The sequence below is a fragment of the Haemorhous mexicanus genome, chromosome 5 (assembly GCF_027477595.1).
Source record: "Haemorhous mexicanus isolate bHaeMex1 chromosome 5, bHaeMex1.pri, whole genome shotgun sequence".
Taxonomy (NCBI): domain Eukaryota; kingdom Metazoa; phylum Chordata; class Aves; order Passeriformes; family Fringillidae; genus Haemorhous; species Haemorhous mexicanus.
This window is the reverse complement of record NC_082345.1, coordinates 40,996,290-41,009,670: the sequence shown is the minus strand read 5'-3', so window position 1 is coordinate 41,009,670 and position 13,381 is coordinate 40,996,290. Positions and strand designations below refer to the sequence as shown.

Below are 13,381 nucleotides of genomic sequence, written 5' to 3'. Positions count from 1 at the left end.
CAGCCGTGTATTTTTACAACAGCATGAGTAAAACACAAAAATCTTCACAAAAATCTCTGACTTTTTATTCTCCTATTTAGGTTCATTGGCTTAATTTCTGATGTCTGAGAGAAAAAACGTTGTCTAAAACACTGGCTTGCTTGTGGAAAATAAGGAGCTGTCTCTCTTATTTCCAGTTTTCTTTGGGAGGTAGAAGGGCATAGGACTTCTTTTAGGAGTTTTGTTAAGATTGAAAGCTCTTCCCACAGCATAGAGTTGAAGAATGGAAAGCATTATTTGGCATTTTAGAAATTTTACTTGCAAACATTTTATTTGTTTCAGAAAATTAAATAGGATGCTACCACACCTCACTTAAGAATTTAAAATGAGTGTTGGATGGGTGCAGGGGATGCTTTTTTGTTTTTTGGGTACAATCTCTCCTTAACCATACTTGGGAATTCCATGCTCTGTTGTTTGAAAATCAGAGTTCTTTGAAATAAATAACTTCTTCTAAGGAGGCATATTTCCATGATGCTTATTTTCTATAGTGTAGACCAAGAGGCATTAAAAAATCAGAAAGCTATAGCTTTTTCCCTCCCCAACTGTCACAATAAATTGGTCCCATTATGTCCATTAATACTGTCAATAATGTTCTATGTCAGACTATCTGTAGATACTGTATCACACTCTTATTTTCTTTACAAAACAACAGATCAAATCAGATTAACCTTGAAGCCTTGAACTCAGTAGATGTGATTCCAGTATGTTTGAACTATATTTTGTGGTTCCACATGCTTAGGTATTTCATAGAATAAGAAATCTTTTCACCTGCAGCCCAACTTAAGAATTGTTTGCTGAAAAGGCATTTCGTTTGGAGATTAGGGAACATTGCATGAAATAGTTACATGTCTTTTGATGTGTTTTTAAACACCTGTTTTAAAGAGAATAAAGTTCAGTGTCTTCCTCAGTCTATACAACCATTTGGCATCGAGACATTAACTAGATACATGATATTTTTATTTCCTCCCTCACTCCACCCAGTAATTTTGCATAGTTTGTGCAAAGTCCCCTCAGGAGTTAACATTCCAGTTACCCTGAAGGATACAGGAGGTTCTTTAGTCCAATTGCACGTGTGACTCCTTGCCTCTGCTGACTTTCTCCTGCTGCGGGAAAACCCAGGAATCTGTAACTGACAGTTTTAATGGTGAGCCCTGCTTTTTTGGTTTTTCCTAAGTGCAAGGTAATTCCAAAACTTCTAAACAAAAGCTCCACGCCTCAAAAAGAAAACACAAACAAAAGGAAACTTTTTGTTCCTACTTGAATTTCTCATTTGCTGCATGATATACTTCCTGAGGTTCCCCAAGATACTGTTTAAAGCTATTTTATTATTGCCTAAGATCGTCACAGAGGAAGTGATTAACCTTTTGAAAGGACAGGTTTCTTTTCTGGAGTCAAATGAACATGTTCTGTTCATTTACGAGCAACAAGCCTCATGTAGATTCACATATCAGTGGAATTGTTTTTTTAGCTTGTGTGGACACACAGCATTTCTTTTTGCTAGGAGGACATGGTGCCTATTGTATAAGAATAATAATAGTCCCTTCAGTGTCTCCTTTTTCTACCTGTGGTAAATGAATGCAGCTGCTATTTGATGCTTACCGTTACTTTTTAAGATGGTATTGTCTCTGTTTGGAATCCTGAGTACTATTCTGAAACTCAGGATCCGGTGCTTGAGTGATGTACACTCCATCCTCTTGTTGGGCATTCCTGAGATATGGAGAGACAGGAACACTACTGTTCTCTGAATGGTTTTCTAGGAGATCTACATAGATTCTCTTCTTTTTATTTGCATGCTGAAAGTAATTCTGCCAACCTACCTTTAGAAGCTATTGATAGCTAGTAAGGAGAGAGGTAGTATTTTCTAAAGTTTTGTACTTGTAGTGGTATTGCAACAAGGAAAGTGATTATTTTATTTGTTCTCCCCCAATGTCCGTAAGAAGCAATAGTATCTTTTCTTCCAGGCTTGTGTATTCCACAATGTAAAAAATTGATCTGGAATATTATTTTGAAATTTTTATTTCACTTTGAGCAGGCAAACTGAGCATTGGTCACAGGAAGCTAGAGAATGATTTTGGGGAAAACTGATATTTTTGTTGCATAGAAAATGAGTTGCATACTAGAATTAATTCTGTGACATTTTCACCTTTGATAAATAAATAGGAACTAAGGTGCATGTCGTGTGATCTTAGCATTCCATGGTAATGTTACCTGTGGTATTAATTTCTGAGGTGGACATTTCCTCTGAGGAAGACTGATACAGACTCACCCTAACAAGAACAGCCATATTTGGTACACCGTGTTACTTTGGATGCAAAGAAAAGTACAGCAAAGTAGTTTTTTTTAACAAATGCAGAAGTAATTAATAAATATTTCAGGAAATTAGATCTATAAGGAGCTGAAAAAGAAAGAATTGTGATAAATTGCAATCTCTTATAACTGTTCCAATACTAGTGGGTGCTGGGAATATCAGTTCCTTAGAAGGCCGCAGTAATAATTGCTGCTGAGCAGTTTCACTAGTCCTTTATTGAAACTGGTGTACAGAAATACTTGCTCATAAATTACTGTCTCATATGTGCATATTCAATTATTTTTCAAGGTGCTTTGTAAATTTGGTTCTTTTTCTAGTATAGATGCTCAAATATAGGGCAGCACGTACCCTAATGTGTTGTGCTTTGCAGACATAGTGTATTTTTTGTATTACATATTTATTGTCCCTATTTTAAACTACACTGCAGTATGAAATATTGCTGCACTGAAATACGGCAGTTTTCTTTAGGTAGCACAACAAAATCTTAAAACTTACTTTTTTAAAAACATAAACCAGTTGTGGTTTAGTAGATTTAGTGTTCTGGATTGGTTTTAACAAAAGTAAAGAAGGCTTCTTTCAAGAACAATCAAATAATTATCTTTTCTATTAAGCTGTAGGCTCTACTTTTATATTCTTAATAGACTGAAGAAGGAAGTTCAGCAAGGTAGCAGAGTAATGAGAATTCCTAAACTGTTAGGAAATAAAATTATTTCTGATCTGACACATGGTAGTAAAAAGTGAAAAAGTGAAAAAAAATATGAATTATAATCTTCAAATTCACCTTAAATGCAAAGTAAAAAGCAGAAAAATTCTGATTACACATGTTTGTTATATGGTTTTTCATCCTAGGGCATGTGGAAAGTATGCTGAGGTTAAAGACGCTGATTTTTTTTTTTTTCACTGAGGTTTTGGCTATAGTTTGCTACTGTTGAGGAGACATGGGACAGGAAAGGAAATACCTCTGACACCAAAAGTGCTTTCTATAGTTGCACATTTACTGAAATCCTGACTTAAGTTGTCTGAAGTAAGCTGCTTGAATTTTCTTATTACTTTTCAGTAAGGAGAATAAATTTAAGTACAAGATTATAAAACATTTTTATATTGATGCTATAGTTCTAAAACATGGAATTCTTTAAGGGAGAGAAAATTAAATTTTTAAGTGTTTATCTGCTTGTCAGGGTTGCTGTCTAGATGAAATTATTCCCTATCCTGTCAAGATCAGTATTAATTGAAATAGTTTCATAATTACTAGAAAGTTAAATGTATTATTCCGGTAAAGATGTGGTGTAGTATTTCAGCTCAGCCCCTAAAGTGGGTCTTTGCATCCATCTTAAAGTCAGTATCAATGCTACTTTTAAGTTCCATTTGGAATTTTTAAGCTAGCCGTGGAACTTCTACTCTCTGCTCTAATGTATTTACACAATCCAGAATATTTTGTCCTCAGGCCTATTCTGCTAACTTTTTTACTTTTACTCTATAACTGCTATGGATCATCCTAAGCAATCCTTTCCTACCTTAAGTATCCGTGTCTGTTACTGTTTGTACATGTACAGACTGATGTAACTTTGCTATCAAAGCAAGTTTTCAGGATGACATGAGAGGTGATTATTTTCTTTGTATAGAACAATTTATTTAGTGTCACACATGCTGTAAGCTTTCACACGCATCCAGTATTCATTATTCCTGGTAAATAAAGGGTATTTAAGTTTTAATCCTTACCTCCATGTGGAAAAAGAAAGTAATTTAACACATCTATCAATAGATAAGTGGGATTTTTTATGTTTTATTTATATCTGTTTATGTTAAATAACACCACTGCTGCTGTTGACATCCTAAACCACAGTGGCAAAAGCAAAAACATATAGTATACCTGTAAGTAGTTTCCCCTATGTCATAAATAATTGGCTTTTAGTTTCCAGAAATACTGGTCAATGAATTCATTTTTAGGTATTGTCAGACAGATGTTCAGGTGTTCCTACATGCTACTGAATATTGAATTTGAGCTTTACTGACACTGGGATGCAAATCAAGAAGGCTGTTTCAAGCCTGTTTATTTTAAGTCAATGACAGTTTGAAGTATGAGCTCACATACTTCTAGAGAAAATTTGATAGGGAAGCATACTCCTTCAGAAGGAAGGACTTCCAGTTTGTGGGACACAAAGGATTGCTCAGCCCCCTGAGCAGTTATTCCAAACACCTTTTTAGCAGCTCCCACTGCCAGTAGAGGCTCACAACAACCTTAGTTGTGTTGGAGAACCCTTTTTTAGGATGCTGGTACTGTCTGGTTTCTGATACTGTCTCTTACTGGTTTAATTAGCAGTTTGCCATGGGTCATTTTGAAGGCACCTCAGGGCTTGTGGAAGCTCAGTTAACTGATTGAAGGTGACCATAGATGGATAGTATCTGCAGGCCCATCCATAGTTATGTGCAGGAAAGAAACTCTGACAGCCATGAAGGGCAGAGAAAGCTTGAGTGGTGTCTTTTCTGTTATAAAATGACTGCAGAATTACTGGAGATCATGGAATCCTAGAATGGTTTGGGTTGGAAGAAACATTAGAGACCATCTAGTTAAACCCCTGTACCATGGACAAGAACACCTTCCACTAGAGCAGGTTGCTCAAAGCCCCGTCCAGCCTGGTCTTAAACACTTCCAGGGATGGGGTAGCCACACCTCCTCTGGGTAGCCTGTTCCAGTGCCTCGCCACCCTCATAGTGAAGACTTTATTTCTAATACCCAATCTAAGTGCTGCCCTTCTTCAGCTTAAAACCTTCTTCAGCTTGTCCTGTGCCTTTGCAAAAAGTCCCTCTCCACCCTTCCTGTAGGCCCCCTGAGATCCACCCAACCTAATCCAGCCTTTGACACCAAAGAAAAGGTATGGGCTTGTACCCCTTGATCTTGCTTCTTACCCAAGGGGGGGGAGTTGCTGCATCTCTTCAGCCTTAGCATGTCTGTATCTGCCCAAAAAGAGAACTACTACAACTGGCATGCAGTTTTTATTAGGAATGCCAGAAGCAATTCACTTGTATATGTATATGACCTAAAAAAGCCCAAACAAACAAACAAACACACCACCTAAATAAATAAAAAAAGATCCCCCAAAAACCAACCAACCAAACCAAAAAAAACCCAACAACAACAACAAAATCCTTGGTCGGAGTAGAGAGCTGGGAGCTAGAAATGAAGCAGATGTGCTGCATTTCAGTACAGATGGCTGTAACTTCACATAGGTTTTGCTAGGGTTTTCCAGTTTTAGGGACAGTATTCTCAGGGGAGTGCACAGTGCTTTGCATTTTCCACTACTTTGTTTCCTTACCATGCTGAATGTTCTTTCTATGCTAAATGGACCATGTTTTGCCTTGAAAGAAGAGAGGTATAAGAGTTGCATTTCCTAGATTTTATTTCTGTTACTGCATTAAGTTAGTACAGATTTACATGTACTGAAGTATTATACTATTTAATAACTTTAGAGAGTGTTCTAAAATAATCTCTTCATTGCTCGTGTGTTTTCATCTCTGTGTGAAAGTAGTGAGCTAAGTTTGCTTTGCAGATACAGATGTTCTGCTGAGGTTCTCCACCAAGTTAGACAAAATAATTTACTCTGCATGTCCAAAGTTGTTGTTGTTGAATTACCAAGAAGTACCCCTAAAAACAGTTCTGTAACTTCTGCTTAGCCTGTTTCTTGAATGAAGATTAAATGGGCTGAGACACAGTTAAACTGCTGAAAGGTCTGAAGAATTTAATATTTCAGGTTTGGTGGGTCTGGGGCTTAAATATGAGTATGAAATGTGGAGGAATATTTCAATAAATTTTGGCTTAAGTGGGTCTTAAAGTGTACTTTATACCTGGACATTTTCACAGAATCATTTAGGTTAGAAGAGACCTCTAAGATCAAATCCAGCCTTTGACTGATCACCACCATGTCAAACAGACCTTAGCACTAAGTCCAGTTGTTTCTGGAACCCCTCCCTCATGTCCAACCTGAACCTCCCCTGGTGCATCATGAAGCAATTTGGTCTGGTAGTGGGACACAAAAATATTTCCAAACTTTAGTTCATCCAGAACAAGCCTCTGTACTCCGTCTCCTTGAAAGACAGCTTTTGTTTGTAATTCAGTTCATGCTGTGATTGCGTGTTTGTGTTTTGTGTATGTACATATATAAAGTTGTTTGAGTTGTAACAGGGGTTCTAAGAGTCATGTAGCATTCAAAAGAATAGGAGAGTCTGCATGTTTTGGGTATAATGGCTTAGGATTGTTGTAATTTACACTTTTTTCTCCTTGAAATATTTAATTCAAGATGGCAAAGTCATGCGGTTTTGCCTTAGGATAAGTTAGTACTTGAAAAGCACAAATACAGAGGAGATCAAGTATGGCTGGTAGACCAGGTGCTGACAGGTAAATGATGCATTGTTTTATTTGTGTTTGTCTTTTTTTTCTTTTTTTAATTGTAGGAGTTCCACCTGGAATATGACAAATTAGAAGAAAGGCCTCATCTGCCATCAACCTTCAACTACAACCCTGCTCAGCAAGCCTTCTAAAGACTTCCCTTTTCTTGGGGTATGGCTGTCTCAGCACAATACTCAACATAACTGCAGAACTGATGTGGCTCAGGCATCCTGGTTTTAATTCCTTGAGGATCTGGCAATTGGCTCATGCGAAGGGTCACCATTTGAGGTCCTGCCTTACTAATTATGTGCTGCCCAACAACTAAATTTGTAATTGTTTTTCTTTAGTTTGAGCAGGGTCTGAATTTTTGTTTTTGTTTTCTTTTTTGCCAGCAGACAAGCTTGGGTCTGTAAAGACAAGCGAGTACACTGACAAAAGTTTACCACTTAGTTTTCCAAAATGTAAAAACAAAAAAAAAGAAAAAAGACAAAAAATTAGACAACAAAATTTGCATTGTTCATTGTAGCACTATTGGTAATAAAAAATGTTTGTGCATTTTTATGTGAAGATCCTTCTCGTATTTCATTTGGAAAGATGAGCAAGGTTTGCTTCCTTCATTTTACTTCCCCTTCTGTCTTTGAAAGGCAGTTTTCGCCAAGCTTAATGCAAGAATATCTGACTGTTTAGAAGAAAGATATTGCCACAGTCTCTGGTTAGTTTCCAGGGTTGTGTATTACTGAGCTTCATCTTTCCAGAATGAGCAAAACACTGTCCAGTCTTTGTTACGATTTTGTAATAAATGTGTACATTTTTTTTAAATTTTTGGACATCACATGAATAAAGGTATGTATGTACGAATGTGTATATATTATATATATGACATCTATTTTGGAAAATGTTTGCCCTGCTGTACCTCATTTTTAGGAGGTGTGCATGGATGCAATATATGAAAACGGGACATTCTGGAACTGCTGGTCAGGGGACTACTTTGTCGCCCTGTGCACTAAAGGGCCAGATTTTCAGCAGCCAAGGACATCCATACCCAAGTGAATGTGATGGGACTTAAAGAAGTGAACTGAGACAATTCACTCTGGCTGTTTGAACAGCAGCGTTTCATAGGAAGAGAAAAAAAAAAGATCAATCTTGTATTTTCTGACCACATAAAGGCTTCTTCTCTTTGTAATAAAGTAGAAAAGCTCTCCTCACTGCAGTGTTGACTTTGATTTGAGATTGTGAAATTATTTCTTCAACAATGAAAAATGGAAAAAAAATTGAAGTATTAAAACTATCAAGCTGTACAGTGGTTAAGACACTTGAAGAGTCTTTTTGCTGCTGACAAGTAAATTTATGAGAATTTCATATTCTTTTCCACAGTAAAGTTTCCACGGCTAAAAACTTTGGTTAACCTTGGTTTCAGATCCCCTCTTTATAATAGCAAATAATTTTTAGAAAGGTGGGTGGGTACCATGTCAAATAATAGGAAGATGCTTCAGGAATTCATCACTTGGGAGAAGCTTGGGTTAGAGCTGATCACAGCTTAGTTCCATGTTGGTGTTTTCCCACTTAAAACAGAAATGCATTTCATTTGGTAATTGCTATTACTTGAACTTCCAGATGCAAATAAACATGAATATAGACTGGTTTTGAAAACTGTAACTGTTCTGAGCAGAGAAAGAAAAACCTGAACTGTTGGGATGGTTTTCTTCTAGATATGATTGCCACTTCTCATTGAGTTGCATCTGGTGATGCAGATCATTGAAAAATATCCGAAGTTACTAAAGCAAGACATGTTAGTGAATCCTGGGAATTTTTTTTTTCCATTTTGACCCATTTTACTATGTAGTGCAAAAGCAGCTTGTTTGCATGTATTGAATTATGCTTGGAAATTGGACCATTAGTAACCTTGCTGTGGTTCTGTATCAGGTGTATGGCAAATCTTAAATTCTGAACTTTTTTTAATATCTATTTTAAGATGGTAAACATAAAAATATTATTCTGTTGATTATATTTTTTTTCAATTATTAAAGCAAAGTTTTCCCAGCTTGAAAGAAGAGAATGGTTATAATCCATATAACTAAACAGCTGAAAAAGATTGTGGCTTGTTCTGTTTCCCAAACCAGAGCAGATTCAAACATATATTTGATGATCCAAATACAAATTTATAAATTTTCAGAATGATGATTTTCCAAAAGCATATTGTTTCTGCTACAATTAATGTTACATTTTGTTACTGTCAGGTTCATTATGACCTGGGGTTTTGGGTTGTTTTTTTGTTTGGGGTTTTTTGTTTGTTTGTTTTTTGTTTTGGGGTTTTTTTAAGGATTCCTGAAGTGATATTTCCTTCTTCAAATCGAATGTCATTATTTCTCATGTTCATGGAAATTAACAACATATGGTACAGGGAGCAAGATCAATTACATTAAAATACTAAATACCTATGACACTTCTAAAAACAAGCTGAAATTGGGAACCTAAGTTCTCCCAGAAAATATTTGATGATACAGTTGTATTCAACTGCCCAGTCTTTCAAAAATCTGAAATGCCTGATTCTGGGAAGCTTCTCACCAGTGAGCACAGAACTGGTGCTTTGCTCCTTCCGGCTGGAAGAACAGTCTGGCTCTCGTTTATCAGTTAAATAAGCATGTATGTAGACTTTAAAATCTGTGACTTAATTTCATATTACATTGTGGGTTGAAGCAAGAGAAACAGATATAAACAGAAAACAAGGTGTAAGATTGAAACCACTTCTTAACTGATACAATATTAATTTTAAAAATTGAAAAAAACGTAACTGCTTTTTTACTGCAAGGAAAAAAACCTCAGCCCTCATTTATATACTCATGTGGCAAATGGGTGACTGAATTGCCCTGCAGATTTTCAGACTGACAGTTAAGGTCTGAGACTTATTTCATATGTTCTTACATTCCGTTAACACTATAAATAGGGATATACTAGAATGCTGTTTTTAAATTTGAGGTGGGTGTTTTTCCCCATGACTAGTTTTGTACATCAATGTGCAAGGTAAGTTCTGGGTGGAAAGAAGTAGAAGTATTCCCATTTCTGGCCTGTTCAACCTGCTCTCATAGTCCTTGTTGCATATTGTTTACAACTCTTCATTGAATAGTTAGCTCCACTTTCTCTCCAAATCCACTGCCTTCGAATTCCAGGGTTTAACATAAGTTTCACTGATTTGATTACACTTGCTATTGCAGAAGATACTTCGTATTTCAACAATTGTTACTCAAACCACCCTGCTAGTAGAAAAATCAAGGGTACCAGAGTGTCATGAAGAAAAGGGATAAGGATACTCCACTGAGGTGTTTAGAAATGAACAAACAAAAACCACCCTGCACTCAATCTCCTCCACCATAGTGGTCTGGTGCCACAAATACGTAAGCACATGAGAACCTTCATGGGCTTGATTAATCTAATTGAAGACCCAAGTCATCCAGGAAAGCCTGCAGATACTCACATGGGTAAAAATATTTTTCACGTGGCTGTGACCTTCAATGAAGTGTCAGCTGCACCCGTGTCAGGATTCACAGCTGGCCACACCACTCCCTCATGGCTGTGTAGCATTTCTGCAGTGCTAAGACGTACAGTCGTATCACTTGGCTGCATGACATGTCTGAGATCCTCTCTGACCCCCAGCCAGTACTTCTTGTACAGGTCTGGTTCCGTTTTACAGTTTCCATGAAAAATGGGAGAATGTACCCAAATAAGAATTTGTGTGTTGCAGTCAGATGCAAGATTTTTGCAGTCTTGAGGGACTGTTTCCGTTGATCATGAAGAGACCAGAAACAATCTTTGGCATGACCTAGGCAGTGCTGGGAAAGAGAGGTCTGTGGGGCCATCATCTTGGTCCTGAGTGGCTCCTAGGTGGCCATGGCTATGGAAGAATACTGTCCATCTTCTAAATTATACTGTTTAAAGTAACTAGTCACTTAGAAGAAACTTCCCCCACCCTGTTCCTGGTAACTTCCAATTGAAAATCCTTCCATGGCTGGACATTGAATGAAACAAAAAGGAAAAACTGGTTGCTATCTGTCACACTCAAGAAAAGCCTCTAAATGCACAGCTGCCATCCTAAGCATGGGATAGCTAGACAGTGCTTTTGGTTTAGGGTCCTAAATATAACAATTGCTATTCAAGCCAAATTTCAGAGTGTGCTTAGTTTTCAAGTACCTTTTCATTGTGTCCCTCAAAATTTGCCACTGCCCAAAACTAATGCTAGTAGAAGTTGAATTCTGATAATGCAGATTGGACTAAGAAGTTAGTCTGGATTAACAGCTGATGCTTTTATTTTCATATATAGTATGTGAATTAAGTTTTTGTTTCTCTGTGATAAGCATAATGTTCTTGTTTCCATAAATCTGAAAGCTTCCAGTACATAAAAAGACCTGAGGAAATGCAGCTGAATAACCTACTTTGAAATTTTGGCTTTAATTGTTTCAGTAGCTTTGCTACTTAAAACCACTTTAGTGTTAGAGGTAAACTTTATATTTTTGAAAGTAATGTTAAAGTACATTGAACAATGGTCATGACTGTTGCTGATTCAGCTCACTTCTGGATTAGCAGTTGTGAACCAAGTTTGTGTATTTTTTTGCTAGGCTTCAGTTTTTCATTTGCATCTCATATTGCCTTCTGGGTACTAATGAGCTAATATATGTGGGTATATGTCAGGTTTTTTCCTGATGAAACTACCAAAATAATTTTCTGTAAAATCACCTTTTGAACTCCCTCTGGTTTCACAAACAATCCAGTGAAGTAGCCAGTTGTCATGATTGGGCCATCCTGCATCAGCTGTAAACTGTCCTGATGAGGAGCCAAAGGAAGGCAGGTGTCCCAAAGCTGCTCCGGTGCATTCACGAACCTCTGTGGAAACCCTTCAGTGTTCTCTAAACTTTTATTCTTGACTAAAGGGCGGCTTTGGTTGTTCCAGAGATCGCTCTTCCCATGGAAGGCCAGTTTACTTTCTGGTGGGCATCACAGTATTGATTTTATAAGGGCACTCTGTTGTTTTATATAGACATTTGCTTTTGGAGAAGGCAGTTCATTTCCTGCAAGAGTCAGCATCCCACGGAGCAGCACTGGGCTTGTGCAAGGAAACAGGGCACTGTGAGCCCAGTCCCCATGGGCAGCCTGGGTGGGTGTGGTGGCAGAGCTGCACTGTGCCTGCCCAGCCTCCAGGTGCCTCACCAAGGCAGCGGTGTTCTCAGCACTGGCCAAGTGGGTCAGCTGCAATTGGCCACAGGTAAGGCTGTCCCTTGGCTGTGGGACAAGGAAGGGCCCAGAAGAGCAGGCAGCAATCTGTTCTCTGCTGTTGAGATTTTCATACACACGTTGAACTCTGTGTGCCGGCTTTCTCAGCCATGGTGGCTCCTGGTGCAGCCTGTATTCCTGGAGCAAGCATCCCCACTCCTGCCCTCAGCAGGTGACAGCAGAGCTAAAATCTTCACAATAGGCCCCCTTTACTCTGCTACAATGATCAGGCGTTGATGATCATTTTTCACTTCCAATTGATCCAATTAGATTTTGTCTTGACTGAATCATTTGTTCAGAAAAGTTCAAAGTGTATGAGATCACCTGGTGAATGCTAAGGCTATTCCCAGTTAAAATACAGCTTCAGCATCTCCCCAGCTGTGGAGGATGTAGGGATTGGATGCACCCAGGAGGACCAAGTCAAGGTTGCTCTGTCACCCAGTGAGCTGTTGCCTTAATTTCCGTCTGTGCTTCATATACAAGGAATTGCAGGGAGTTGGACCAAGTATGGAAGGCGGTAAGACAGAAAGAAGCTGCAGCTCATTTCCACTGAGAAAGCAGAGCTGGAACTTCCCTTTCAGGTGGTAAGTGACCAATCAACATGATTATAATTTTATTTTTTATATTATGAAAACTTAATGCAACAAGGCTCTACTGTTAGAGACTGCTGTCACCACAAGTGCTAGCAGCAGAACCTGATGATGGGAATGAATGAACAGAAGCAAGGACTGAGCAAGATGAGTTGAGTTTCTAGCATTAACACCTATGGGAGGTTTAAGTAAAAAACCCATAATGTCAGCTCAGAGCTGGTATACTTTTTCAGAAACCCTTTGATAATCAGGGCAGGCTACTGCAAAGCAGCTGGCTTGAGAGGAGTGTGGTAGTGCACTTGTGCAAGCAAGGACAATATTTACATCCATCTATATTCATGGCACAGCGTGGACTCTTAATAGCCTTCCTGCCAAACCTTGCTTAATAGTCCATTTGGAGAACCTATGGATCAGCTTCATTTATAAAAGTTTGACGTTGCACTCTGCAGTGGGAAAGAGATTGAAAAAGGAAAGTGCTATTTCCCGAACTTTTTCTGTTTCCATGCCTTCTTGTCTGCTGTGTCATCAAGTTCAGCTATCAGCTCTGAGGCTCACATTTTGTTCTACCTAATTGCCTGTGATAAAGATGACAGAATAGAACTATAAGTATTGCTTTTGGTACTTTGGCACCAAAGAACTTGTATTGCCACAGTGGGAAATGCTGGGTAATAACCAAACTTTATTTACCAAATAAATATGTTTTCTTGAATCAGCAGCTTTTCTTGCACACCTGCTTGGAAGAGAGCACTTCTTAGGGTGACCCTTCAAAGGTCAATACCTTCCTGTTCAAGGCAATTC

General features: G+C 38.1%; 1 protein-coding gene across 1 annotated transcript in view; it reads left to right on the top strand.

Annotated features, from left to right (window-relative positions):
• The window catches only part of CNOT2 (CCR4-NOT transcription complex subunit 2), an 85,712-nt gene extending 77,776 nt beyond the window's left edge, over positions 1-7,936 (top strand). The window contains exon 15 of the mRNA XM_059846926.1: positions 6,797-7,936. Within this exon, the coding sequence (XP_059702909.1) occupies positions 6,797-6,883 (87 nt within the window). The 3' untranslated portion in view covers positions 6,884-7,936. The remainder of the gene's footprint in view (positions 1-6,796) is intronic.
• Positions 7,937-13,381: the final 5,445 nt, after the last annotated feature.